At 42.0% G+C, this 27396-nt stretch overlaps 3 protein-coding genes across 4 annotated transcripts; 2 read left to right on the top strand and 1 right to left on the bottom strand.

The window, feature by feature from the left end:
- LOC109846494 lies at nt 200-7524 on the top strand. 2 transcript variants are annotated; one of them, XM_020415756.1, is made up of 3 exons: nt 200-1801; nt 1920-2150; nt 7197-7524. In XM_020415756.1, the coding sequence occupies exons 1-3, from the start codon at nt 760-762 to the stop codon at nt 7268-7270; spliced, it is 1347 nt and encodes a 448-aa protein (XP_020271345.1). In that variant the 5' UTR covers nt 200-759; the 3' UTR covers nt 7271-7524. The 2 variants fall into 2 exon arrangements, with proteins under 2 accessions (XP_020271345.1, XP_020271344.1); XM_020415755.1 differs by lacking the exon at nt 7197-7524 and having other exon boundaries at nt 1920-2755.
- LOC109846213 (putative nuclease HARBI1) lies at nt 10216-11559 on the bottom strand. The gene has a single exon (XM_020415437.1). The coding sequence runs from the start codon at nt 11557-11559 to the stop codon at nt 10216-10218; it is 1344 nt and encodes a 447-aa protein (XP_020271026.1).
- LOC109846212 lies at nt 12450-13260 on the top strand. Its single transcript, XM_020415436.1, has 2 exons — nt 12450-12614; nt 12817-13260. Exons 1-2 carry the CDS (start codon nt 12450-12452, stop codon nt 13258-13260), a joined length of 609 nt encoding a protein of 202 aa, XP_020271025.1.

Below are 27396 nucleotides of genomic sequence, written 5' to 3'. Positions count from 1 at the left end.
GTATACGTAGTGGAAAACACAGCCAAGGTTACATCTGAGCATAGCAACTCACACCATATAGTAACTTTCACCACATATCAAATTGTTGAAAATACAAGGTGAATTTAAAAATAACCGAGTAAAGTTTTTGGGTGTAAAATTGAATTTGGGAGTGGTCTTGCCATTGAAATTATCCCAAGCTTTACCTACTCAAATTATCTACAACGCTTCCATGTCTTAGTTGTTCAAAGGCTGTCAGCAGCGTCTAAACAATTAACGAAGAGTTAGAAAAAAAGAATCAAAGTAGAGGAGGATGAGAGGAGCGTTTGCAACGAGGGCAAAGGAAGGAGATGCGTTGGCGAAGGATGATGCAACTCAGGTACGTCATCAACCATATCATGGTGTTCTTGGTTCGTCACCCCGACGTCAGGTCACTCAAGATCTAGAGAAAGGGTATGTCATTTCCAAGCTTTTTAAAAATCCTTCTTTCCCCATTTCCAACTCTGCTTCACAAGCTCGGATGCCAAAGCCTTGTCCCCCTTGTGCTTTTCCTCGTCCTTTCAACTCTCTCTTTGAAAACCATCTTCCTCATAAAAAAAACCTCTGCTTTTCCCCCATCGCAAAAGCTTTTAGGATTTTCAGGTTCCAGGGACAATCAAGGGTGGATTTCTGTTTCTCGGAAGAAAAGAGGTCGTGCTATGGATAGCAAGCTGTTGCGTCATTCATTTCCTGCAGATTATATGAATCCCAGAGAGCCTAAGAGGTGCTTCAGCTGCGGCGATGACCGGCATACGACTAAATTCTGTCGTAAAGGTGCTTTTATCTGTTTCAAATGCCATGAGGAAGGACATATTGCTAAGAATTGTAGATCCCATCTACGTCCTTCAGAGAAGAAACTGGACTTTGTCTGATTCTTCTACTCTTTGTGATAATGCCATGGTTCTTTCTTCCTTTGCCGTTCTTACAATTACAGAGGGGTCACCGTCCCTCGAGTTGATCAAGGTTCGTCCTTCTTGGCTTTTCAAATTGCAGATGTGGTCAGGAAAGGTTATCCCTATCCTGGGGAACAGATTTTTAGTGGAATTTCCATCCCTTTCTAAGTTATCAGAGGCTGTTGATGTTCAATCGCGTGACTTTGAAAAGTTCAAAGGATGGTTTGCGCCATGGACTGAAAATATTGATATGAAAGTGGTAGATTCTGCTTTCTATCAATGGATCAAAATTAAAAATCTCCCTTTTCATTTTTGGTCTATGGATATTCTCGAGAGGATTATTGGTACTTTTGGTGAAATGGTTAGCGGATGCAAAAATCTCAAAGATAAGTTAAACGGTCATCAAGATGTTCGTGTTCTTGTCGAAGTAAAGGCAGCGGACTGTATTCCAAAAACTATTGTATGCTCTTACACTTCTCAGATTGATTCGTTCACAAGACAAGTCACTTTAGATATCCTTCCTATTGGTGTTGGTCAATTAGGTCCTGAAGTTATAGGGCTACATCTCAATGATATGAAAGCTCAAGGAGACGTGGTTTTAGAGTCCCTCTGGTCAGAACAAATAACAGCTCCTCTGGCTGAGTTGTCTGCTACTCCTATGGGTGATATTATGGTTAAATCAATGGTTGACAAAGGGAAGGGTATTCTGGAAACTGCGTCACCGGCTTTGAAATCAGTATATCTTCAGGAATCTCGAGCTGGCAATGTGCCACCTGTAGAAAGTTTTCAAATTCAATCAACAGCTGTTATGGATGAGGATTTTCAGCATGATAATCCGGCTGCTATTCAGGTGGATCCGAAGACAATTATTGAGGAGGAGCCTTTGAATGGTAACTAACTCTGATCCGATCCTTGATTCTCTCAGTGATTTTCCCCTTGACCTGGTCAAGCAAACATGGAAGGGTCGAACTGTTTTTATTGAGAAATCCACATGGGAATCTTTTCTAGGCGGGAAAGCTGACTCAGCAAATTCTAATTCTTCAGCTACCTCCTCCCCTCCAAAACAAACTGCTACTCCTTCTGTTCAGTTTACTACTTCTGTTCCACCGGGTTTTCCACGCCGTCAAGCTTCTTCTACCTCTTCTCGTTCAGTTCGGAAGACTATTTTTAGCAGGAAGCATAAGAGCTTTCTCCAGCAAGCTACTTCTGCTAAAAAAATGGCTCCATCGACAAAGAAAGGTACAATAGCTTCCTCTTCTTCTTCATCAACTGCTGCTCTACCGATTAATTCCTTAGATAAGAATGCTTTCAATCTTGTTGCTGATAATTGTGGTGTTACTTTATCGGAAGAATCTATGGATATCATCAAATCCAAAGAAGTGGAGAGACATGATAAGTCTCTTTAAGTGCTTGCCGATCGTTTAGTTTTGGGGTTTGTTTTGATTTTGTTATCTATGAAATTTACAACATGGAATGTTCGAGGTCTTAATGACCCTTCTAAAAGATGTCTGGTCAACGATTTTTTAACTCATTCTTTTATTGATGTTGCTGGCTTGCAAAAAAGTAAATTGGCAGATCCTACTCCAAGGAAGCTTCAATCTATAGGTGGTAGAAGACTTGTGAATTGGTGTCATCTCAATTCTATTGACTCAAGGGGTGGAGTTCTTGTTGGGTGGTCTGATGATTTCTCTCTAGTTCAATCGTATGTGGGTGTCTTCTCTGTTTCTGTCCATCTTCATCATAAATCGTCAAATTGGTCTTTCATCTTCACATCTGTTTATGCTCCTTATGATAGAGAGGACAGAGAAGTTTGTTGGTGGGAGTTAGATCGTATTCGATCCATTTTTCCTGGGCCTTGGATTCTCTGCGGAGATTTTAATGTTACTTTATCTTCTGATGAACGAAATGTTGGTAAAGGATCTTTTAGAGATATTCAGTCTTTTAGGGATTTTGTCTCTTCGGCATCCCTTATTGATCTTCCTTTATCTGGTAGGACTTTCACCTGGTCCAATAAAAGAAAGATGCCTTCCATGGCCAAACTTGATAGGTTTCTTATCAACTCAGAATGGGATAATAATTTTCCTTCATGTATTCAATTTTCCCCACCAGCTTCAGGTTCAGATCATTCTGCGATTATCCTTGATAGTGGAGGTATAAAACCTTCAACACCTATTTTTCGTTTTGAGAGAAGTTGGTTACACAACCCTAACTTCATTCCCTATGTTGCGTCTTGTTGGAATTTTTTTCATTGCAAAGGAAACCCTGTTGATGTCTTTATTCTGAAATTAAAACTTCTTAAGAAAAGGTTAAAATGATGGAAGAAAAATGTTCTGGGTTCTATTTCCTCTAGAAAAACAGAAGTTCTGTCCAAAATCAATGCTTTAGATCTTTTAGAGGAGCAAAGACATCTAACGGATTTGGAATCCAATGAAAGACAGTCTCTTCATTCTTCCTACACATCTATCATCAAAGAAGAAAAAACTTATTGGTATCAAAGGTCTCGTGTGCAATGGTTAAAAGAAGGTGATGCTAACACTTCCTTTTTCCACAAAACAACTTCATATCATAGGAAAGCTAATTTTATTGCTACCGTTAAACATAATGGTAGAGATCTCATGGGAGATTGTGAGGTCTCCAATGCTTTTTATGATTACTATTATGGATTATTTGGGTAGACTAATAGTAACCAACTGCATATTGACTGGTCTACTCTATACCCTCAACAAGAGTCTTTTTTGCTATCCTTAGAGGAGCCTTTCACTGAGGCTGATATTAAAAATGCGGTGTTTAGTATGAATGCTAACAAAGCACCAGGACCAGATGGCTTCTCTATGGCTTTTTATCAAACCTTCTGGAATCTGATTAAAGAAGACCTTTGTACTCTAATGCACTTTTTTCATGAGGATCCTTCTCTTTTGCATAGAATCAATAAAGTTTTCATTACTCTGGTACCTAAAATTAAGGAATGTTCCACGGTGAAAGATTTCAGGCCTATTAGCCTTATTAATTGCCTCTTCAAAATCTTCTCCAAGCTTTTGGCAAATAGGCTATCCCCTTTGGTATCATCTTTAGTTTCATCCACCTAATCTGCTTTTCAAGCAGGGAAATCAACTCTCGACTCCATTCTTTTAGCTAATGAAATGATACATTCTTGTTCTAAAAGGAAAAAAGAAGTTGCTATGTTCAAGATTGACTTTGCCAAGGCTTTTGATTCTATTGATTGGAATGTCATCATTAGTTTGTTGAAAGCAAGAGGCTTTGGTTCTAGGTGGTGTACATAGATCCTGTATATCATCTCATCATCTAATTGTGCTGTACTTGTCAATGGTACACCTACAAAATTTTTCTCTTGTAAACGAGGCCTTAAGCAATTCCATGGCCAAACTTGATAGGTTTCTTATCAACTCAGAATGGGATAATAATTTTCCTTCATGTATTCAATTTTCCCCACCAGCTTCAGGTTCAGATCATTCTGCGATTATCCTTGATAGTGGAGGTATAAAACCTTCAACACCTATTTTTCGTTTTGAGAGAAGTTGGTTACACAACCCTAACTTCATTCCCTATGTTGCGTCTTGTTGGAATTTTTTTCATTGCAAAGGAAACCCTGTTGATGTCTTTATTCTGAAATTAAAACTTCTTAAGAAAAGGTTAAAATGATGGAAGAAAAATGTTCTGGGTTCTATTTCCTCTAGAAAAACAGAAGTTCTGTCCAAAATCAATGCTTTAGATCTTTTAGAGGAGCAAAGACATCTAACGGATTTGGAATCCAATGAAAGACAGTCTCTTCATTCTTCCTACACATCTATCATCAAAGAAGAAAAAACTTATTGGTATCAAAGGTCTCGTGTGCAATGGTTAAAAGAAGGTGATGCTAACACTTCCTTTTTCCACAAAACAACTTCATATCATAGGAAAGCTAATTTTATTGCTACCGTTAAACATAATGGTAGAGATCTCATGGGAGATTGTGAGGTCTCCAATGCTTTTTATGATTACTATTATGGATTATTTGGGTAGACTAATAGTAACCAACTGCATATTGACTGGTCTACTCTATACCCTCAACAAGAGTCTTTTTTGCTATCCTTAGAGGAGCCTTTCACTGAGGCTGATATTAAAAATGCGGTGTTTAGTATGAATGCTAACAAAGCACCAGGACCAGATGGCTTCTCTATGGCTTTTTATCAAACCTTCTGGAATCTGATTAAAGAAGACCTTTGTACTCTAATGCACTTTTTTCATGAGGATCCTTCTCTTTTGCATAGAATCAATAAAGTTTTCATTACTCTGGTACCTAAAATTAAGGAATGTTCCACGGTGAAAGATTTCAGGCCTATTAGCCTTATTAATTGCCTCTTCAAAATCTTCTCCAAGCTTTTGGCAAATAGGCTATCCCCTTTGGTATCATCTTTAGTTTCATCCACCTAATCTGCTTTTCAAGCAGGGAAATCAACTCTCGACTCCATTCTTTTAGCTAATGAAATGATACATTCTTGTTCTAAAAGGAAAAAAGAAGTTGCTATGTTCAAGATTGACTTTGCCAAGGCTTTTGATTCTATTGATTGGAATGTCATCATTAGTTTGTTGAAAGCAAGAGGCTTTGGTTCTAGGTGGTGTACATAGATCCTGTATATCATCTCATCATCTAATTGTGCTGTACTTGTCAATGGTACACCTACAAAATTTTTCTCTTGTAAACGAGGCCTTAAGCAAGGTGATCCATTATCTCCCTTGTTATTTAATCTTGCAGCAGATGTTCTTTATAAAATGATTATGAATAATGTTGAGGAGGGTTTATTATCTTCTCTTGGGCTTCGAGAACCTCTCAATCATTTGAGGATCTTACAATTTGCTGATGACACACTTCTCTTTGTTAAAAGTGCTTCAAAGGATATTTCAACTCTCAAAACTATTCTCTACCTTTTTGAAGACATGTCTGGTCTGAGTATTAACTGCTCAAAATCATCTATCATATATTTTGGAAAAATGCATCTTAAGGCTCAGACCCTAGCATCTTCTTTAGATTGCAAGGTTGATTACTTACCAATCAAGTACCTTGGCCTACCTCTTAAATATGGGAAACTATCTAAATCTGATTGACAACCTCTTCTGGATAATCTCTACAGGAAGCTGGCTACTTGGAAAAAAAATTCTTTATCTTTTGGAGGGAGATTGATTCTCCTAAATTCAGTGCTCACCTTTATTCCTCTATACTATTCTCTACCTTTTTCTCCAATTCTTTCAAATGCTTAGTGAATTGGAAAAAAATATGTTTAAGTAAAAAAGAAGGGTGGACTGGGAGTTAAAGATATATCTTTGTTCAATGTTTCTCTTCTATCAAAGTGGTTATGGAAGTGTTTACATAGAACAACAACAACAGAGGATTTCCTTCACAAGCTTTATGTCCATGCAGGCACAAATCTACAATCTCGAGCTTTCAATTACTCAAACTCCTCTTTCTGGAATGCTGTTATATCTATTAAGGATGCTTTTTTTTCACAATATTTATGGGTGCTAGGCTCAGGAGAAAACATTAGATTTTGGGAGGATAAATGAGCTTGTGCCAATAGTTTAGCAAGTGTTTTTCCTGATTCATACAAATTAGCTCTCTCCACCAATGTATCTGTCAGGAGCCAAGGTCTTTTTCATTATAACATGTGGCAATAGCAATTGTTGATGAGGAGAAGTATCTCACAGGCAACTCAAGTCAACAAAACTTATCTCATGGATCTTCTCAAGAATTATCATGTTCTCAATAGCCCAGACTCTCCAACTTGGTCTCTTACCTCTGATAGAGTTTTCTCTGTTCAATCTTTTTACAGTTTTCTGAGATGGAGAGGAGTGACTAACCCTATATATAAACTTATTGGAATCCTTTGGCTCCTTCTAAAGTTCGTATTTTTGTTTGGCTTCTCACTAATAACAGACTTCATACAAAAGATATTCTACAATCAAAAGGGTGGAATGGGGACATTACTTGTTCCTTTTGTGGAATGGAATCTCAGACAAGGGAACATCTCTTTTTCTCATGTTTGATTACTAAGCAAATATGGCAACATTTCATGAATTACAGCTTACCTTTCATTTGGCCGAATTCTTTGGAGGAGCTTTTTATAATTTTAGAGAATCAAAAGCATCTTTATGGACTTTTGTGGCGAAGCTTTTTTTCTTCTGTCTGTTAGAGTTTAGGGACAGCTAGAAATAAGTATATCTTTGATCATACAAACTTCTCTATCAAGGATATTACAAACTCGGCTATATATTGTCTATATGAATGGACAGGCTTCGGAAGTGGATCTGCAGCTCAAAAGTTATCAGCTAAGTTGGCAGAAGAACCAATTGCAAGAAGAACTTGATGTCTGCAAGAAAAGAGGGTTGATTATATTTTGTTTTTGGTATATAAACATAGTATGTAGTTATTCTTTTGTTGTATTGGGTCTTAGAAAATTTAGTTTCTCGTTATAATATATATGGCTGACTTTGGTTCTTTCTTATATCTGTGTCAACGGTGAATGACGGCAATGCCCTCTTTTCATCTTCATGGATGTTTGAAAGAAGAAGGTTATATATCACTTGTTTTGAGAAACTACTTTTTCTAATTTCCAATCTTGGATACATCTAGTATCCTCTTATATCACTTGTTTTGAGAAACTACTTTTTCTAATTTCCAATCTTGGATACATCTAGTATCCTCTTTTCTGTAATTATTTTTTGGCTTTAATATAATTTTCTAATTTCCAATCTTGGATACATCTAGTATCCTCTTTTCTGTAATTATTTTTTGGCTTTAATATAATGACAGGGCATATCACTTGTTTTCTTTCAAAAAAAAAATTTGAATTTGGGAGTGAGTTTAAAATCAAATATGGGTAAAAGTTTTAGTTTATTAGGCAAAAAATCTTTGTGAATTGGTTAAGTTTAAAATTATATGGGGGTAAAACCTTTAGGCTTACAGGTAATATTTTTTTTAGTGAGAGGGTTTACAAAAATGGGTGGTAAAGGTTTGGGCTTAAAAGATAAAAAACAAAAAAAAACATTATAAGTGCGGAGAATTGACCTCTTGATTATCCGTATAAGCTAAGAGGCCCTCACCATTGGGCTAACCACTTTATTTATTTAATTTGACTGCATCAACGTATGTATAAACAAACCGCAGGTCCACTATAGATATTACTGCATCAATGTATGTATAGATAACCTGCAGGTGCACTAAGTGGTAAATCCAATGATTTTAGTATCGGACGAGCAAAATTGACTCACGAGACGCTTTGATATTAATGTGAAAAAAGTCAAAAATATTAATTTAAGCATTTGATTTAGAATGAAAGTAAAAAAAGTTGATGCATAATTTGAGCACTTGCTTTATGTAGCAGCAACTTTTATCATGAAATAGGAAAAGTAAATAATCTATTTTATGACATGGGATTCTCTATATCCTAGATTGTAAAGGATACCTACAACTCACCAATACCATTATCTTACTCTACGAAACCCATGTATTATATTAATTAAATAAATTATACAAAAACCATCTCTATTGTGGGGCCCATTGTATTAACTAATCTTATTTATCCACCTATATAACTATAGGCATTCTCTATAATTTAGGATGTAGAGGACCCCTTCTCCTATTTTACTGTTGTTTTTAGTATTATGAGATAATTTATAGTTGTTATTTACAATATACGAAGTACATTGTATTTTGGGTTGAAAATAATTTAGTTTTTATTTTTTTTTCCTTTTTTTTGGGTCTAAGAGTGATTTGGGAGTGGGCAAGTTTAAAACTAAATGGATTAAATATATTTCGGTACCTTGTAGTATGATGTAACTACATAGGTGATCCTAAAATTTGGGTATCTACAAGGGTAACCCTGAGTATAATGCGCAGTGTGAAAGTGCTAATGGAGCTTAACTTTGCATATGAAAAGACAAAAATGGCCTTTCATGCAAATACAATTTTCTCATTATTTTGGTGGATTTAATTCAAGTTGCTTAAGTGAAATGTAGGGGGCTATACTAAGTTCAGCGATTGGAACAAGTTGAACAAATTAATTATTAAGAAGGGTTATTTGTATATACATCACTTAACTCATGGGTATTTGCAAACATACCCTTCAAATCTAAGTATTTGCAAGACTACGCCTCAAGTCATTAAATTTAGAAAAAAATTACCCTAAATAATTGATCATCAACTTAGATAATCTAATTGTAATTGCAATGTAAAAATTATTAACAAAATATTCAAATCTTTAGCAACAAGTTGATGATTTGTTGATTTTAGGGAAATTTTTTCCAAAGTTGATGATTTGAGGGTGTTTAGCAAATACTAAATTTTGGGGGTATTTTTGCAAATACACATGATTTAAGGGGTGTATATACAATTAGCCCTATTAAGAAACAAATTCTTTTGTGAAAGGGTTTTTAAAAATCAGTCCATCATATCTCTAGTAATCCCTTATTAGTTCCTCAAATCTTTGAAATTTCTTAAGATTTAAGGGACTAATATGGAAGTATTGAAGGTTTATAGGACCAGTATCTAAATAACCCATTTATAAAATGATTTTAGGGACTAATGAGGAACTTTAAAGATTTGTGGGAATAATTGAAGATTTGACCGAATAATTAAAGATTTGAAGGACTAATTTCTTTATAAAATGATTTGAGGGACTAATTAGGACTGCCTTTGCAAATACTTAGACCCAGGGTCATGGGTACAATTACATTGTACCATAACGTACCATAGAGTAAAAAGGGTACTTTAGGAATTCCCATATTGTGATAGTTGACATGTTACTAAAAAATAAACGGGTTGGAGAAACCATTAGATTTTGGGCTACAGTGATACAAGTTAGAAACCTTAGGGCATCTCCAACCCTTTGCCTCAAAATGGTGCAAATTTTGCACCAAAATGGTGCAAAAGTCACATCTAACAGTAATTCATCTCCAACCCATTGCACCATTTTTTGCACCAAAAAAAAATATTCTCAGTATCTTTCTTTTATCTACTTTTATATGATTATTTTTTATCCCCTATATTTTTAACTATTTCAACAATTAACCTCACATATCAAATTTTATTTTTTCACATATTTTCCAAACAAAATGATTTATTATTTAAAAAATTAAACTAATAAAACAATAAAATATTATTTTATTAATTAAAATAACTTGATTGCTAAAATATTATATTTTTATTATTGATATTGCCAAAATATTACATTCAAGAACACAACAGAAAATAAAATGTAAGAAAATAATTAAACATTAACAACAATGTAAAAATTACAAATTTAGTATGCTCTTAACTATCTGAATTAGTGTATTCCTCCCATAGATGATCTATCAATGCATTACGAAGCGCAACATGGGCATCTTTATCCTTGATTTTTTCGTAACGTGCAATAAATTGACCAAATCTTGTAGTTTCATCTGCTACCATATCAACTTCTGGTGTTGGTGCTTCCCTCACTTCTTGAATTTGTGCATAAAGATCACGTTCATCCTCGATTATCATATTGTGCATAATAATGCATGCAGTCATTATGTCATGTAATACATGTTTTTTCCAAAAACGTGCTGATCCTGCCACGATTGCAAATCGTGATTGGAGAACTCCGAACGCACGTTCTACATCTTTTCTACATGCTTCCTGTTTCATGGCAAAATATTTTTTCTTCCTACCTTGTGGCTGTTGGATTGTTTGTACAATAGTAGCCCATTTCGGATATATACCATCAGCTAAATAATAACCCATATTATACTCTTTTCCTTGAATAACATAGTGAGCGGGAGGAGCAATACCTTGAGCTAGGTTAGAGAAAAGATTAGATGACTCCAGCACATTGATATCATTATTGGTGCCTGGCATACCAAAATATGCGTGCCATATCCAAAGATCATAATCTGCCACAGCTTCGAGGATAATAGTTGGTGACCCACTACGTCCTGTGTATTGCCCAGACCATGCTGTTGGACAATTTTTCCATTTCCAATGCATACAATCAAGACTTCCTAACATTCCTGGAAAACCACGTTTTTTTCCAATATAGAGTAGCCTAGCAATATCGTTAGCGTTAGGCGTTCGTAGATACCGCTCTGCGAATATTTCCACCATAGCACGACAAAATTTTGTCATACTTTCAATTGCTGTTGACTCACCTATTTTAACGTATTCGTCCGTAGCATCAGCTGGTAGACCGTATGCCAACATGCGAAAAACAGCTGTTACTTTCTGTAACGGTGATAATCCCATTCTACCAAGTCCATCACTTCGTTGTTGGAAGTAATAGTCATGATCTTTCACTGCATCAACAATACGAAGGAACAAACTTCTTGACATCCGATATCGACGACGAAACATATCTTCTCCAAAACGTGGATTATCGGCAAAGTAATCAATGACCAAATTCTGATGCGCATTTTCTCGATCGCGGTTGATCACTGCATGACCGGGAATCGAGCCACCATGGATTGGTTGGTAGTTGTGTTGACGTAAATTGTTAACGAGGATCATGTTGTTGTTGATGTACTCACAAATTACTTCTTCGGTTTCATCAATCTCTGCAATGATATTGGACAGAAAATTATCATCATCCGAAGATGAAGATGATGATAAGTATGATGGACCTCCAACATCGAAATTCATTTTTGAAGTAAGAAAAGAATGACTGAAGTATGCAGAAATGGAGAATAATAATTTTAACACAACAACGAGTAGTTGTGTGGATGTACCTAATCTAGTATGCTATTTATAAAACTTTGCTTAGCTGTATACATTGAACAATGTGTAAAGTTGAGCTGATTTTAGGAAATGCTTTCCAGCTGTTATCAATTTGTCACAAAATTCAAATTTGCTTTTAAAAGCTTTCGCACAATTCAAGGAGAGATGAGCTGTGTATACGTTGGACAATGTGTAAAGCTGACCTGATTTCAAAAATTGATTCCCACTCGTACAAAGCTTTCGCACAATTCAAGGAGAGATGAGCTGTGTATACGTTGGACAATGTGTAAAGCTCTGAGATTACAAAAATAGTTTCCCACTCGTAATAGTATTTTACACAATTCAAGGAGAGCTGAGCTGTGTATACGTTGGACAATGTGTAAAGCTGACCTGATTTTAAAAATTGATTCCCACTCGTACAAAGCTTTCACACAATTCAAGGAGAGATGAGCTGTGTATACGTTGGACAATGTGTAAAACTGACAGATTTGAAAAATTGATTCCCACTCGTACAAAGCTTTCACACAATTCAAGGAGAGCTGAGCTGTGTATACGTTGGACAATGTGCAAAGCTGACCTGATTTCAAAAATTGATTCCCACCGACAACGTTGGATAATGTGTAAAGCTGATCAGTTTGTACAAAATGATTCAATTTCAAATGTTGACCACCGACAAATTCAAACCAACCGCAAATTCAAATTCAAACAAAAAAAACAAATTTGGATTGGCTATAAATAACATTCACGAGTTCTACTTCAAACCACCCAATTCGAAGTATTTCTGATCTCCAAACCAACCACTTTTTACAAAAAAAATGTCTGTTCGATCAACTGGGTACACGGTTACTGAAGATGTGCTCCTTTGTCAAGTATTCTTGGATATTTCTCAAGACCCTATTATCGGTAGAAACCAGTCTCGAGATGCATTTTGGTCTCGTGTGGAGGACAAATACAATGAACTTCGAGATCAGCATTTTGAGGTGTGTACGAGCTGATCAGTTCGTTCTCGAATGGAAATAATAAGTAATGAAGTAAGAAAATTGAATGCGTGCTTGAGACAAGTAGAGAATCTGAATCCAAGTGGTGCTTCAGATGAAGATATTGTAAGTATTCTATTAATTATCGTTTGAATTTTATTATTATTGTTGAAATACATAACTTGATGTTCACTATAATTTACAGTTAGTTCGAGCAAAGATGTTATTTATGCAAGAACCGAAGTACAAAAAAGGTTTCAAATTTGATCATGTCTGGAATATGGTTAAAAATTTCGAAAAATTCAAAGATGATGTCCCCACAGCAAGACAAGTTGGTCGAAGACAATCCCAAAGTGTGAACTTCGACTCGTCACAATCAGATAATCCCACTCCGGAATCTCCTATATCAACATCTCCTGGATTGTCATCATTTACTCCATCTGAACGACCTATTGGGGTAAAAAAAGCTAAATTGAAAAGGAAAAATGATGATCATGAGTCAAGTGTAGTGGACTCCATCGAGACCTCCAACAATCGACTTATAGACAGGTTAGACAAGGCGAGCTTGGACAGGCAAGAAGCATTTGATATCGAACGAGAAAAGATAGCCATGATAATTTATTTTGTCCACATTATACAATTGGGGTGAAATTATAAAATTTAAATATTATTGGGGTTGTTTTATATATTTAATGAAACAATTGGGGACAAATTGTAAATATATAAAAGTATGAGGTTTAAAAAAAATTGAAAAATAAAAAAATTAAAAAAAACAGTAATGGGGGATGAACAGTGCGACGCCAAATATAGCGTCGCGCTGTTCATCCCCGTCAAAATGCGGCAACAAATGCCGCTCGATTGGAGCTCCCACGCAGCGGCATTTTCACTTTTCGCTACAAAATGCCGCTGCGTTGGAGATGGTCTTAGAGTTATTCGTGTCAATACCCAAACTTTATGTTCACCCATACTAGAATCTAATTAATCCAAAATAAATGAAGGTCAACTTTAGTTTCTAGCAAACAATCTTTTTGGAAGTGGTTGGATTTAAAAATAAATTCAATAAAAAAAGATTTAAAAATAAGTGAAATAAATGTTGGGTTTATGGGGAAAATGCGTTTAAAATAATTTTGGAAGTGGATAGATTTAAAAAAACTGATGAAAATATTACTGTTAATTTATAGATAACAAATCCGTTTTAGAAGTACAAAGGATCAAAGCTAAATAGGACAAAACTTTGAGTTTTATGGGAACTTGCCAATGAGAGTGATTCTGAAAGTTGATGGATTTGAAAGTAAATAAGTTTAAAATTTGGGTTTTGAGGAAAATTGACTCAAAAAGTGCTATGAACAGTGCTATAAAGTAATTTTGACAGAGGTGAGTTTAAAAATTAATGAAAGTAGAACTTTTAATTTATAAATAAAAAAATCTCTTTTAGAAGTACAAGGGTTCAAAGCTAAATAGGACAACGCTTTGGGTTTATAGACACTTTCCTATGAGAGTAATTCTGAAAGTGGATGAATTTAAAAATAAATAAGTGTAAAGTTTGGGTTTGGTGGAAAATTTACTCTAAAGTGCTATGAACAATGCAATGAACATTTAGTTCTAGTATATAGATAAAATAAATGAGATTACTGTAGTCTGTACATTTTTCAATTCTTTTTCTTTTTTATGTATTTAAAAATAGTAAGATTTCAAGTTGAAATCTTTAACTTTTGCACAATTCAACATGGATGTCAATTTTGTTAGCAAACTGTGGCTAAATCCAGAATAAAATAGATAAATAAATAGCTGAAGTGCTATATTAAAAAAAAAATTCAAGTTTAGTTGTTGTGCGCGCTTATGAAACGCTGTGCTTAAAGTAATATTTGGCCTACTCCGATGTAAGGATCTTAAGACCAAACTGCTTCTAGGAACAGCAGTACAGTACACTGGTGTGCACCGAACAAGTACTGTCAAGATCTCTTCGATCTATAAGACCTTTCGATCAAGACAAAGATCTCCTCGATCTGTTAAATCTTTCGGTTCAAAATCTTTCAGTTAAAACCTTTCAGTTCAGGAAAAGATCTCCTGGATCTGTTAAAACCTTTCGATCCAAAAAACCTTTTAGTTAAAACCTTTCAATCAAGGCAAAGATCTCCTCGATCTGTTAAAACTTTTAGTTAAAACTTTTTAGTTCAGGCAAAGATCTCCTTGATCTGTTAAAACCTTTCGGTTCAAAAACCTTCGGTTAAGACAAATATCTTTTCGATCTGTAATAACATTTCGGTTCAGGGCTCTGTTCCTTCGGGCACAGACTAAATCTTACACGCTTTCAAACTCTGCAGCAGCAGCATAATAGCTTAAACACTTCAATGTGTTTTTCGTATCTCCAAGAGCTGCCCCAAGGGGCACTATTTATAGGCCTCTAAGATCAGCTCAAGGGTCACAAACAATCATAAATATGACTGTTACAAATTATAATGGTGTAGACGGTAAAAATTACATTTGCAGATAAACATGAAACCCGCCTGCGTATTCAAGTTGTCTGCACGAATTGAAAATAAGGCTCACCCGCGTACTTGACTTGCCAGCACGAGCAAAGACCACGCGATCACCAAATTCACCCGCATTTGGTGATCACAGACTCGCACGAGTCAACATCATCCAAGCGACTGAAATCCGCCTGCTTACTTGGTTCGCCTGCATGAGCCAAGAGTCGAACTCGCCTACAAACAGCAAACTCACCAAACTCGACAGAATACTTGGCGGCTGCTATACCACGTACAGGGATGGGCCTTCCCATTTCCCACAACGTGAAGGGAAGGAGCACAATACTCCGGGCCCATCAAATAGCCGCTCACAGTACGAGTGGTTGGTCAAATCCATGAAATCGCCAAGTCCGCCTGCATGAAGCTCGCTTCGCCTGCACGAGTCAAGAACTGAACTCGCCTACGATCAGTAAGCTCGCCGAACTAGCCAGAGTACCCGACAGCCGTAGTATCACGCGTACAGGGATGGGCCTTCCCATTTCCACGACGTGAAGGGAAGGAGCACAGTACTCCGAGCCCATCAAATAGCCGCTCATAGTACGAGTGATTGGTCAAATCCATACAATCGTCAAGTCCGCCTGCATGAAGCTCGCCTCGCCTGCACGAGTCAAGAGCTGAACTCGCCCACGATCAGTAAGCTCGCCGAACTAGTCAGAGTACGTGACAGTCGTAGTATCACGCGTACAGTGATGGACCTTCCCATTTCCCACGACGTGATGGGGAAGAGTGCAGCGCTCCGAGCCTATCAAGCAGCCGCTCATGGTACAAGTAAGAAGCATGATATATCCCAACAGTACATGGTCATATCCCCTGATTTAAGGAGTGACCACGCCGTCTCTCCTCTATTTAAGAAGAAAAGAGGTTCGGTTGGCTCATAGTTAATTGATTAAGTCAGTTAGTCAGCTGAACCACACCTCTCAACTCTCAACGGAGTTGACGACAAGCTCTTTGCATAACTTTTGTACTGTAGCATCCTCTCCTAGCTTCGGGCCCTAATCGTCATCGAACTCGGAAACACGAACTCGACTAGCACGAGCTTCTACTGCTTACTGAAGCTCACCAGCAACCTCGGTCGAATCGTCCAAGGGAAGCAGACTCGGTGCGAGAACCGAGCGAGGCGTCCTATCGCTACCAAAGTCCTCACGTTAAACAAGGAGGGCCCCCCTCCGCTTCTGTTGTAATTTCGATTCATTAGTTTGTAATAAGCTATTCTTATCAATACAAACGAAATCCCTATTTCGGGAGATTAAAATTTACACCTACAGAAGATGGCGACCACAGTGGGAGAAGCTGTTTCCTCAACAGAAATGGTGGTAGCTCAATTCGATGAGGTTCCTGTCGGGACAACCGTGGAATCCCTAGAAATCAAGTTTGACCAGGCCAAGTACGAAGAGTACTTGTCCTCCTCCTCCTCTGGTGGCGACGCGTCTCGGAAACATCACCGAGTCGTGCGTAGAGGCCGACCTCAAACGGTCAAAGCCCCCACGCTCGAGGACCCCATCCGAGTCATGGCAGGGAGTCAAACATCCCCAAAATCGATCATGGACAAACCGAAGGCCCGGAACACTAGGCGAAATATCACCAAATGGGTCTCCAAACGACCCTCACAAACCTCCGTCCAAGAGGAAACAGAGGTTCGCTCTGGCACGGACCAAGCCGACGCTTCTCTCAAGAAGAGCCCAGCAGCGGTAACGACAGCTCCTCGCCCGGTAGAAGGCTCAAACCTTCGCCTCGCATGACGGCCTGAGCTATTATTCGGGTCTGAAGGACACGAGACGGAGACTTAGCCCTTCCAAGGCTGAAGAGATCACCAAAGCAGGTTCACTCTCGCGCTCAGGCGGGATCCTCCCTGACCAAAACATCTCCCATTCTGTCGAATCCAACGCTCCAGGCGGGTTCGCCAAAACAGGTGGATTTTGCTTCTCAGGTCACATCCCTGAAGCGAACAGACTGCCCAACTCAGGCGGGTCTGCTCAGACAGACAAACCGCCGACATCAAGCGAGCCACGTCAAGTCCGCTCAATAGAGAGATGTCACGATCAAACAAGCTTTCACAATAAAGGCAAAGCAGTAGGCGAGACATCCCAAGTCCGCCCACATGAGCGGGTAGACGAGGTCCGCCAACAGGCGCAAACTCGCCCGAGTGTGGCAACTCGCCTGTCAAGGTGAATCCACCCAACTCCAACACCTAAACACTCCTCCAGGGGTGCGCAAGGAGGTTCATCCAAACCCCAATCATGCGGTCATCTAGCTGAACCATTTGACCCTGGGGGTTGTCACCAACCACCTGCGGAAGATCTCCGAGGGTGCCTAACTCGCAAACACACTATGCAAGAAGTGAGTCCGCAATGTCACTGTGAGAGACTCATTCAAGCAGTACTCACTGACTGCCAGTGTGTGGAAGCGGCGAGGCCCTCGGTATTCGAAAGGCTCGCTCAACGGCCCCCAAAGCCGAGATCTTCGAGTCGGAGGCGGCATCGCCGGAAGAAACCCACTGCTGATGATCTAGAGCTCCCGTCCGCTACAATCAACATGACGGACAAAGGTAAGGTCGTGCTTTCTGGTTTTCCAGATTCGGACTCCTTCCTGGGGCCTAATCATCCACTTGTTCAAAGTGAACAAGGCGGTATATTCCAGCGTACACGTAGTCGCACGGGGTGAGCATTAGGTTTGATTACTCAACCTTAGCACATCCCTCCGGCGGTGAAGACGAGGTTTACTCAGCAGCAGCCACGTCCCAAAACTCGCATTCGAGTCAGGACGCACTGGCAAGAGTACACATTGCTGACACTATGAATGATCAGACGGTTTCCAAGAAGTTCGAAGAGCAACAATCAACCATCGACTCTTTAAAGGAAATGTTGGAACAACTTCTAAATAAGAAGAAGAAGAAGAAGAGAGCCCCGCACACCTTACAGCGGCCGACGGGGAGTAAAGAGTGGGGGCCCCCTCCCCACCCAGCGACTGAAATGGAGGATAATGTCGGTCCACATTCCGATTACTCCTCCAAGACATCGCTAGGAATGTCACATACTGGGGGTAGCGCCCGCGACAGAAGGTTTGATGAGTTCCAAAGCCAGCTCAACGCTTTAAAACTCTAGCAGAACATGAACAAGCTGGGGGTAGTCCGACCCTATCCTGTCAAGTGGGATACAGTCCCATACCCAACGAAGTTAAGCCGATTAGCTTGGTACAGTTCGATGGTAAGGGCTCACCCTCACAGCACATCTACTACTTTATGGTGCAGACCGGGTTCCTCATGGGGAACGACGCTATTCTCACCCGTTTGTTTATAGGCACCCTCAAGGGGGTAGCGTTTGAATGGTTCCGCAAGTTGGAACCCGACTCTATCACATCATGGGCCGACACAGAAAGGCTCTTCTTGGCTTGCTTCTTCGACGACGACACCGAGGTGTCGATGGCCACCCTCCTCGTCGAGAAACAGTAGAAGTCGGAGTCGATCAACAACTTCGTAAAGAGGTTTAGGAACCGATCGGTCCACTGTCGGGACCAAGTTTTTGAGTCCACACTGATCAAAATGTGCCGCAACAATCTCTCGATCCATATTCTGTCCAAGGTCGGCATGGTGGAAACCCGGACCTGGAAGGAACTTGTTCGCCAGGGCGAGCAGGTGGAAAATATGATCAAGAGGCTGGAGGCCGAAGAACCTCACCCCAAGAAGGGAGCCGTGGAGCCGACCGCGCCAAAGAATCCTCCTCGAACAAGAGGAAAGGAGATCATGGCCGTCGATTCTGCTCCGGCACCCAAAATGGCTTAAAGGCCGAAGCCTAGGCTGTTAGAGCAACGCCCTCCAAGGCAATACGACTTCAGGGAGGACCAAGTGGTGGCAACATTCGACACTCTCTTAAAGAGCAATCGAATCAAACTACCGGAAGTCACGAAGCCTGAGGAGGCGAACAAGACTAGTGACCCGAGTTACTGTGCGTAGCACAGGTTCCTTGGTCCCACACCTCTAAGTGTTACATCCTCAAGGACAAGCTCCAGGTCCTCTACGACGCAGGGGTCCTAAAGAAGGAGAAGGTACAAAAGCAGGTGACTACGAATATGATCACCCTGAGTTTTGGAACAGATCTCCCGGAGGTTCAGGCTTCGGCAGGGGTAATTCCTATCCCCAAGGTGGTCCTGAAGATCACTAACGACGACCCTCACAATCAACGAGGGAAAGGTTTAGTACCCCAGACCTTGCCATCAGGTCAGGTGATGTGGGTCCATTCAGACCTCCTTAGAGATGAGCAGTGGACTTCAAAGCCCTCGAGGAAGACCAAAGGTAGACCTTGCAATGTAATCTCTGCTATTCCGGATGGAGACCAGACTGCAGTATCTGCCCTCACCGACTCCGATGAGGAGACTGCCGCCCTCGCTACTAGAGCAGAAAAGGAATTCACCAAAGAGTACCCCACAAGGGTGGAGAACCCGACAGGACCTCCCACGAGGCCAGCTATAGCAGCCCCTCCGAATCCTGATAGGCCGAGCTCGAGCAATCAGCCTTTCCGATTCAACGTGCTCACGCAGCTGAAGAACATCCCCGTTTGAATTACCATGTATGACCTCCTATGGTTATCCAGACCTACCCGGGAAGCCCTACAAGAGGCATTGGCCGACTCAGAAGTCTTCTCCACCTACTTCTTAAGGGAAGAAGACGCGAAAGGGGAATGTGCGATGTGCTGCCAGATCACCGAAAGGCGGGTCCCTTGCATCACATTCACTCCCGAGGACATGCTCATCAAAAGCACCTCTCATGATCGACCACTGTACTTCACGGGGTATGTCGGTTCCTCAAAAGTGGATTGAATTCAAGTCGACCCAGGGTCCGCACTAAGCATTGTATCCCTAAAGCTGATCAAACACCTGGGGATACCCCCGAAGCGTCTATCCACGACTACCATGACTATCTTTGGCTTTAATACCACTGGAACTCGGCCACTCGGTAAGATCCGTCTGAAGTGCCGAATAGGCGACATGAAGACGGAGGTGACCTGCTATGTTATCAACACCGAGCCATCCTACAACGTGCTCTTAGGACGTCTGTGGATCCACAACAACCGGATAGTCTCGTCCACATTACACTAATGCTTAAAAGTATGTAGATGATTACGAGCGGGTAAAAATAGTAGTAGCCGACAAACAACCCTTCAAGGGCGTCGAGAACCACTTCACAGATTCTCTGCTGTACCAAGATCCTGACGATCCATCGATCGAGGAGCTCGAGAGCGGCAACGAGGCGGATAGCGAGCCAGAGTACGGCGATGGCCTTGTCCTGAATGATTTCGAATCAATTGTAATCGGCTATGAAAGCCACAATGTAACCAACACCGTTCAGGCGGAGGAGATTATCTTGAATGAGAAGTCCAACTTTGCTTACTTATTGTCTCACCCGACATTCGAAGGTGACAAGCCTAGTGATTCAGTTGCGAGGCTATACAGTGACCCTTCCTTGCACTTCCCAGTCTACTCGTCATATGTTGCGAAGGGACAGACCATTGAGTCTTCACGGGCGGTATTTGTGGTACCGACTCAAGATAAATACTAGAAAGACATTATCTTTGGACGAATCGATCACCCCTTACGCACATTGTGGGACGAGTCTGAAGAGGAGGAATCCACGCCCCAATTTTTGCAATACAGTCAAATTGTGAAATGCATGATGAAGGACATGGGTTACGATTTCGCTCGTCAAGAATGCCTAAACTACGGCCGAGGGCGGAAGACGGTCATCCGACCTGCCTATGTGCCTAAAGGCAAGCCCTCGAATTACTTCACCAAGACTCAAAGAGGTTTGAGCTACATTTCTTCCTCGTCAGAGTTGTTCTGCAATTTCGGCGGAGACTCTGATGATACCTGCTTAGAGGATCGATCATCGACATCCTCAACGTGGGACTCAGAGTCAGCGTGGGAGACTTGTTCAATAACCTCACAGTCAACATGGCTGCGATCGATCCTGTCGAAATGGCAGAGGAAGGACAGGTCCCACTTTATGATGAGACATGGACCGCCATGTTAATGCCCAGCGGAGTAATCGCTTCGAACAACGTAAGCCGCCCACTGAGGATGAAATCCTCCAAATAAACATGGGCGACGAGACCAACCCCAAGCCCATATTTATCAGCGGTAGTCTACCTCCCCAAGAGAAGGAAGACCTCATAGCCCTCATACGAGAATATATTGATGTCTTCGCATAGAATTATGAGGACATGCCCGGCCTTGATCCACAGATCGCCATGCATCGCCTCAACATCAGCACGGACGCCAAGCCTGTCAAACAGCAGCAGAGGCGGGTTCGTCCGCAATCGCCTCAACATCAGCACGGACGCCAAGCCTGTCAAACAGCAGCAGAGGCGGTTTCGTCCGCAAATCATGGATACAATAGAGGCCGAAGTGAAGAAGCTGATCGAATCCGGCTTCATCAGAGAGGAATAGCACCCGACTGGGTAGCCAACATTGTTCCAGTCCTGAAGAAGAATGGTAAGATCCGCATCTGCATTGACTTTAGAAACCTCAATGCCACTTGCCCAAAGGATGAATTCCCTCTCCCCATCATGGACGTCATCATCGATAATACGTGCGGATTTGAGAGGATGTCCTTTATGGATGGGTTTTCGGGGTATAATCAAATCAAGACGCACCCCGATTACGAAAAACACACTTCATTCAAGACTCCAATGGGGGTATACTACTACACGGTCATGCCTTTCAGACTCAAAAACACCGGTGCAATCTACCAACGAGCCATGAGCACGATCTTTTGAGACCATCTACAAAAGACAGTCGAATGCTATGTGGACGACTTGGTCGAGAAAAGTCGCAGTAAAGAGGACCACCTCCAAGAATTGAGGATGATGTTCGAACTCATGAGAACTCATCAACTCAAGATGAATCCTACGAAGTCATTCTTAAGGATGTCCAGCGGTAAATTCCTTGGTTTCGTAGTCACGACGAAAGGAATCCGAATTGACCTGGATAAGGTACGAGCTATGCATGAGCTTCAGCCGCCCTAAAATCTTAAGGAATTAAGGGGTCTTCAGGGACGATTGGCTTACATCCGGAGGTTCATTTCAAATCTTTCGGGTAAGTGTCATCCCTTCTCCAAATTGATGAAGAAAGGTACTTCCTTCGTATGGGACGAGCCCTGCCAACGGGCCTTTGAAGAGATCAAAGATTACCTCTCGAACCCACCTGTCCTTGCGGCTCCGATCTTAGGAAAATAATTCCTCATCTACATCTGAACCATGGAGCACTCTCTGGGCGCCCTATTAGCGCAGAATGATGATACCGGTCATGAGCAGGGCATCTACTACCTGAGTAGAACTCTACAGGATGCTGAACGGTGATACCCTATGGTCGAAAAGGAATGCTTAGCCCTGGTATTTGCCATCCAAAAGATACGATACTACCTAGTTGGCCAAACCATCCATGTCATTTCCCGGATAAACCCCATCCGAGTCTTCATGATGCAGCTCGCGGCCTTAAACTGGCGTTTGGCCAGATGGGCACTCCTACTGTCTCAGTACGACATTCACTTCATGCCACATAAGTCGGTCAAAGGGCAGGCTATCTGTGATCTCATGGCCAGTCATCCGCTAGGGGTGAAAACTAACATGTTCGAAGATTTGCCAGATGAACCCCCCAAAGTCAACACGACCTCCCCAGCGGAAGCCTGGCAGATGTTCTTTGACGGCGCGTTTCGCGTCGGCACAAGCGGATTTATCGTTGCAGGAGTGGGGGTGGTCCTCACTTCCCCACATAACCACATATTACCCTGAGCCTTTTCTCTAACAGAGCCATGCACTAACAACGTGGCTGAGTATAATACGCTACTCATTGGACTCGAGTTGGCAAGAGAGTTAGAGATAAAACATCTCGAGGCCTACGGCGACTCTCAGCTTATTGTCAAGCAGGTGATGGGGGAATACGAAGTTAGAAATGACGACCTGATCCCGCTTCACAAAGCAGCTACCAAGCTAGTTGAGTCATTCGAAAGCTTCCGCATCGAGCATGTGCTTCGTTCCAAAACCACGCACGCGGACGCCCTCGCATCCTTAGCAGCTAATTTGGCTCAGCCACTAGAAATGACTCAATGTGTCACCGTAGCGAGCCGATCTACTACGATTTGACCACAAAGATGTTGTATCGGAGGTCGTATGACGGCTTGTTACTTCGATGTCTTTCAAAGACAGAAGCACAAGAAGCTCTGCACGAAGCCCATGATGGCACTTGCGGAGCTCACCAGCCCGGACCCAAGCTTTGTGATCGGTTACGGAGGATAGGCTACTTTTGGCCTGGAATGGTCAGCGACGCAGTTGCTTACGCAAAGCGTTGCCACACGTGCCAAATCCACACCAACTATATGCATCGACCTCCTGAAGACCTACACCCAACAACGGCGTCATGGCCTTTCGAAGCATGGAGGATGGACATCGTCGGACCAATATCCCCGTCGTCGGCAAGAGGACATCGCTTCATCCTCGCGATCACCGACTACTTCTCTAAATAGGCCGAAGTCGTCCCTTTAAGAGAAGTCAAAACCAATGACGTGATTAAGTTCATCAAACATCATGTCATATACTGATACGGTATACCTCGACGTATCATTCATGACAACGGCACACAATTCGTCAGTCATGCGTTCACCCAGTTTTGTGACAAGTTTCGAATACAGAACCTTTCCTCTACAGCCTATAACCCTTCGACGAATGACTTGACCGAGGCCTTCAACAAAATAATCGTTAAGATCTTAACCAAGCTGACTTCTAATAGCAAAAGCGATTGGAACGAGAAGCTGGGCGAGAGCTTATGGGCGTATCGCACAACGGTTAGTACACCGACCGGCAACACACCTTATTCGTTGGTATATGGTTGTGAGACCGTGTTACCATTAGAGATTCAAATTCCATCCCTCCGCGTCACCCTAGCTACAGGGATGACAACCGAGGATAATCATCAACGACGCCTCGTAGAACTTGAAGTGTTGGATGAGAGGCGGCTCGAAGTCCAACAACACATTGAGTTCTACCAAACCCAAATGGCTAAGGCCTTCGACAAGAAAGTCAAGCATTGATCCTTCAAGGAGGAAGAATTGGTACTCGCCATTCGACGACCGAGGATTCTCACTTCAAAGAAGAAGGGCAAATTCTAGCCCAAATGGAAAGGACCGTTCGTGGTAGAAACAGTCTATTCGAATGGAGTCTATCGCCTCGTTAAACCAAATGGTGATAAAATCATGATGCCTATCAACGACAAGTTCTTGAAGAAGTACTACCCTTAGTTCTCCTTCAAACTCCTACTGGTGCAAGAGTATAAACTGCCCCTCCAAACTCCCACGAGAGCATGAGTCTAAACTGCTCTCTCAACCTCCAACTGGTACACGAGGCTAAACTGTTCTTACTTCATATACTCCGGCGGGAAACCCTATACAAGACGCTACATATAGTGTTCTTAAGTATGACCCAGATCGCCACTCGGTCAAACCTTCCTACAGTTAGGACCAAAATCAACTATCAAGTTAATCTTCACCTCTGATGGTCTCCACCAAATTTTCCCTATCGATCCTCTCCAATAGGACGATGGAACCACTCCTACTGTCATGTTAACTATCACCTCTGATAAAATCAACTTACCAATCCTCTCCAATAGGATGGTGAGCCCACAAAGTCGCTCACATCACGATAAAAATCCAGTCATGTTAACTATCACCTCTGGCAATACCGACCTATCAATCCTCTCCCATGAGATGATAGGTCCTCATAGTTGCTTCGGTCGCAACAAGATTCTATCAGGTTAATGATTACCTCTGATAGCAGGCTCCGTCATTCCCACGAGTGACACTGCCCGAGTAGTAACCTACCATGCGATGCATTGCTACTCCGGTCGATCGTCACACTCATATGTCCCTGAACGACCCAACCTATTCCAAGCGTTCTAATAACCTCTTAGAACAATCGAAGTGTAGTGGCCCCCCATGCGATGGCTCCTACAACAATCGATCGTTATACTCCTACATCCCTGAACGATTCGATTATCCGGACATCCTCGTCCTCTTGAGCGACGGTGTTCGTTAAAGGCGGTTTGCTAGGCGACATGCTCCCGTCAACCCCCGAACAACAACCCACCAAATGGTGAGTCATTGTTGGGACTACTGATTTGGTCGCATGCACAAAGCAACCGCTCTGTTTGGGTTAGATTGTTAATTTTATAACATCTCAAACCCGCCTGAACTACAATACGAGAGTCGGAATCAACCCGACCCCACGCTGCGAGCAGCTGAGGGCGAGAGAGAATCTTAGCGATTAAGTCTAAGATAAACTCCTTGAAGGCCCGCCATACTACGGAAAGCAGTATAGCTAGCTCGACTCAGGCGAGCAACGAACGGAAAAAAAGTCTAACACAGTGACCGCCAACGATCAATCAAAAAGTTCTAAGTATAGATCAATGCCAGAAAATAAAGAAAGGCTATACATGTAAAACCAAGATTAAATAAAAGCATAAAGAGCCATTCCAAGCTGAGTTTTAAAACACACATTATGTTTTTAAACAAAGATGCAACAATCATCAGCAAAATTACACCACCAGAACAAAAAAAAGGAGGAAGGCAAAAGCCTAGACTAGCTTCGAGAGGCTGAAGGAGGCTATCTTGGCCCTAACCGCCTCAAGCTTCTTGGCCTGCCAAGCCGCGACCTTCTCCTCTTCAGTCTGACGGAGCTGATCAAGAGCGGCTTCGGCGTCCTCTTCTTCCTGCCGGAGGACCTGAAGAGCCTTCGCTTCCTCCTCGATAGCACCATAGACCTACATTTTATCACGCTCGAGCTTATTCAGGTTCTCCTCTCCTTGAAGGGACCCGGCGTCCAAGAAGAAGGCGACATCAAGATATGCGTCCATCTGGTCCAATAAGTCACGGTGTCTCCTGTGAAGACGCGCGACGTGAGCCTCCTTGGCCGATATGCTTTCCTCCCGATCCTTACGCTCGAACTCCCATTGGATCCGAGCGCTGATCAGAAGTGACGTCGGCTCATCACTGGGTTTCTCCTGGACCAGTTCCTCCAGACGATATAGGAGTTCCCCCAAGCGACCGAGCTCTCCTCCAGACGATATAGGAGTTCCCCCAAGCGACCAAGCTCTCTCCCACACCGCCTAGCCAATTGGGTGCCCCCTAGGTGCCGAATCTCCTCAAGACAACTGGCGACGTGAGGAAGCAGGTCATAGCATCTACCACGGCCTTGGCTGATGAGGGTGGCCGCCCTTCGAAAGTCATCCTCTAACAGCTGGAGGATGTCTAGAGCCGGGTTAGGGTTAGGAGCGGCAGGCGACAAGGCAGCTCCTTGCCCTTGGAAGCTCTCGGCTTGGTCTCAGGAGCCATGGTTCGGGGCAACGAAGCCTCTGCAAGAATTCTCTTCAGACGAAACTGCGTGAGCACGAGAACTCTACCAAGAGAGTGGCGAACACACTATATAACGGGGATTCGACGGCTAAGATTCGCTACCTCAAATCAATCGAATGACTCGGATCGCTAGCGACGCTTCAAACCCAACGCCCATAAAAGCCTCGGCTCTTGGGACTCCAAACCGACCGTTCAGATCGAGCGTGGAAGGCAAAGTGTTCCATCACTCAGCAATTAATGAAGACTGACGTGCCCACATCACCCTAGCTGGCAATCATTTGGGTCCACAGGCGGACTTGTAGCGCAAACTCGCCCGCGCTGAACTTTGCCTATGGTTCTAACTCGCCAGCACTTGAGTTTCACTTGTGGCGTAAATTTGCTTCACTTGAGTTTCGCCTGTAGCACAAACTCGCCAGTGCTTGAGTTTCGCCTGTCAAACAAACTCGCTAGCGCTTGAGTTTCACTCGCAGCATAAACTCGCTAGCGATTGAGTTTTGCCTATGGCATAAACTCGCCTGTGCTTGAGTTTTGCTTACGGCATAAACTCGCCAGCAATTGAGCTTTCCTATCGTATGAGTGAGACGCTGAATAGCGATGCAAAAAAAATTTATATATGAAAAGAGTGTGTGTGCAGCATCTCAGAGCCAGGAATGCGCGAATTTCATTAGCGGTTTCTAAGACAATACATTCGAACAAAGTTATGACTTTACAATCAAGAGAGTCATAACAATATATTCAAGAAACAAAACATTGAACAGGGCATCTTGAATCTACTCCTATCTTACGAGCTTATTCTAAGAGTTTGAAGGACACGAGCTCGGACCTAACCACAGCTATCCTTTCCGCATGCAAGGTACGAACCTCG

This window comes from Asparagus officinalis, chromosome 6 (genome assembly GCF_001876935.1).
Source record: "Asparagus officinalis chromosome 6, Aspof.V1, whole genome shotgun sequence".
NCBI classification, from domain to species: Eukaryota; Viridiplantae; Streptophyta; class Magnoliopsida; order Asparagales; family Asparagaceae; genus Asparagus; species Asparagus officinalis.
Note: the sequence above shows the minus strand (reverse complement) of the source record. Positions and strands in the feature narration are given on the sequence as shown.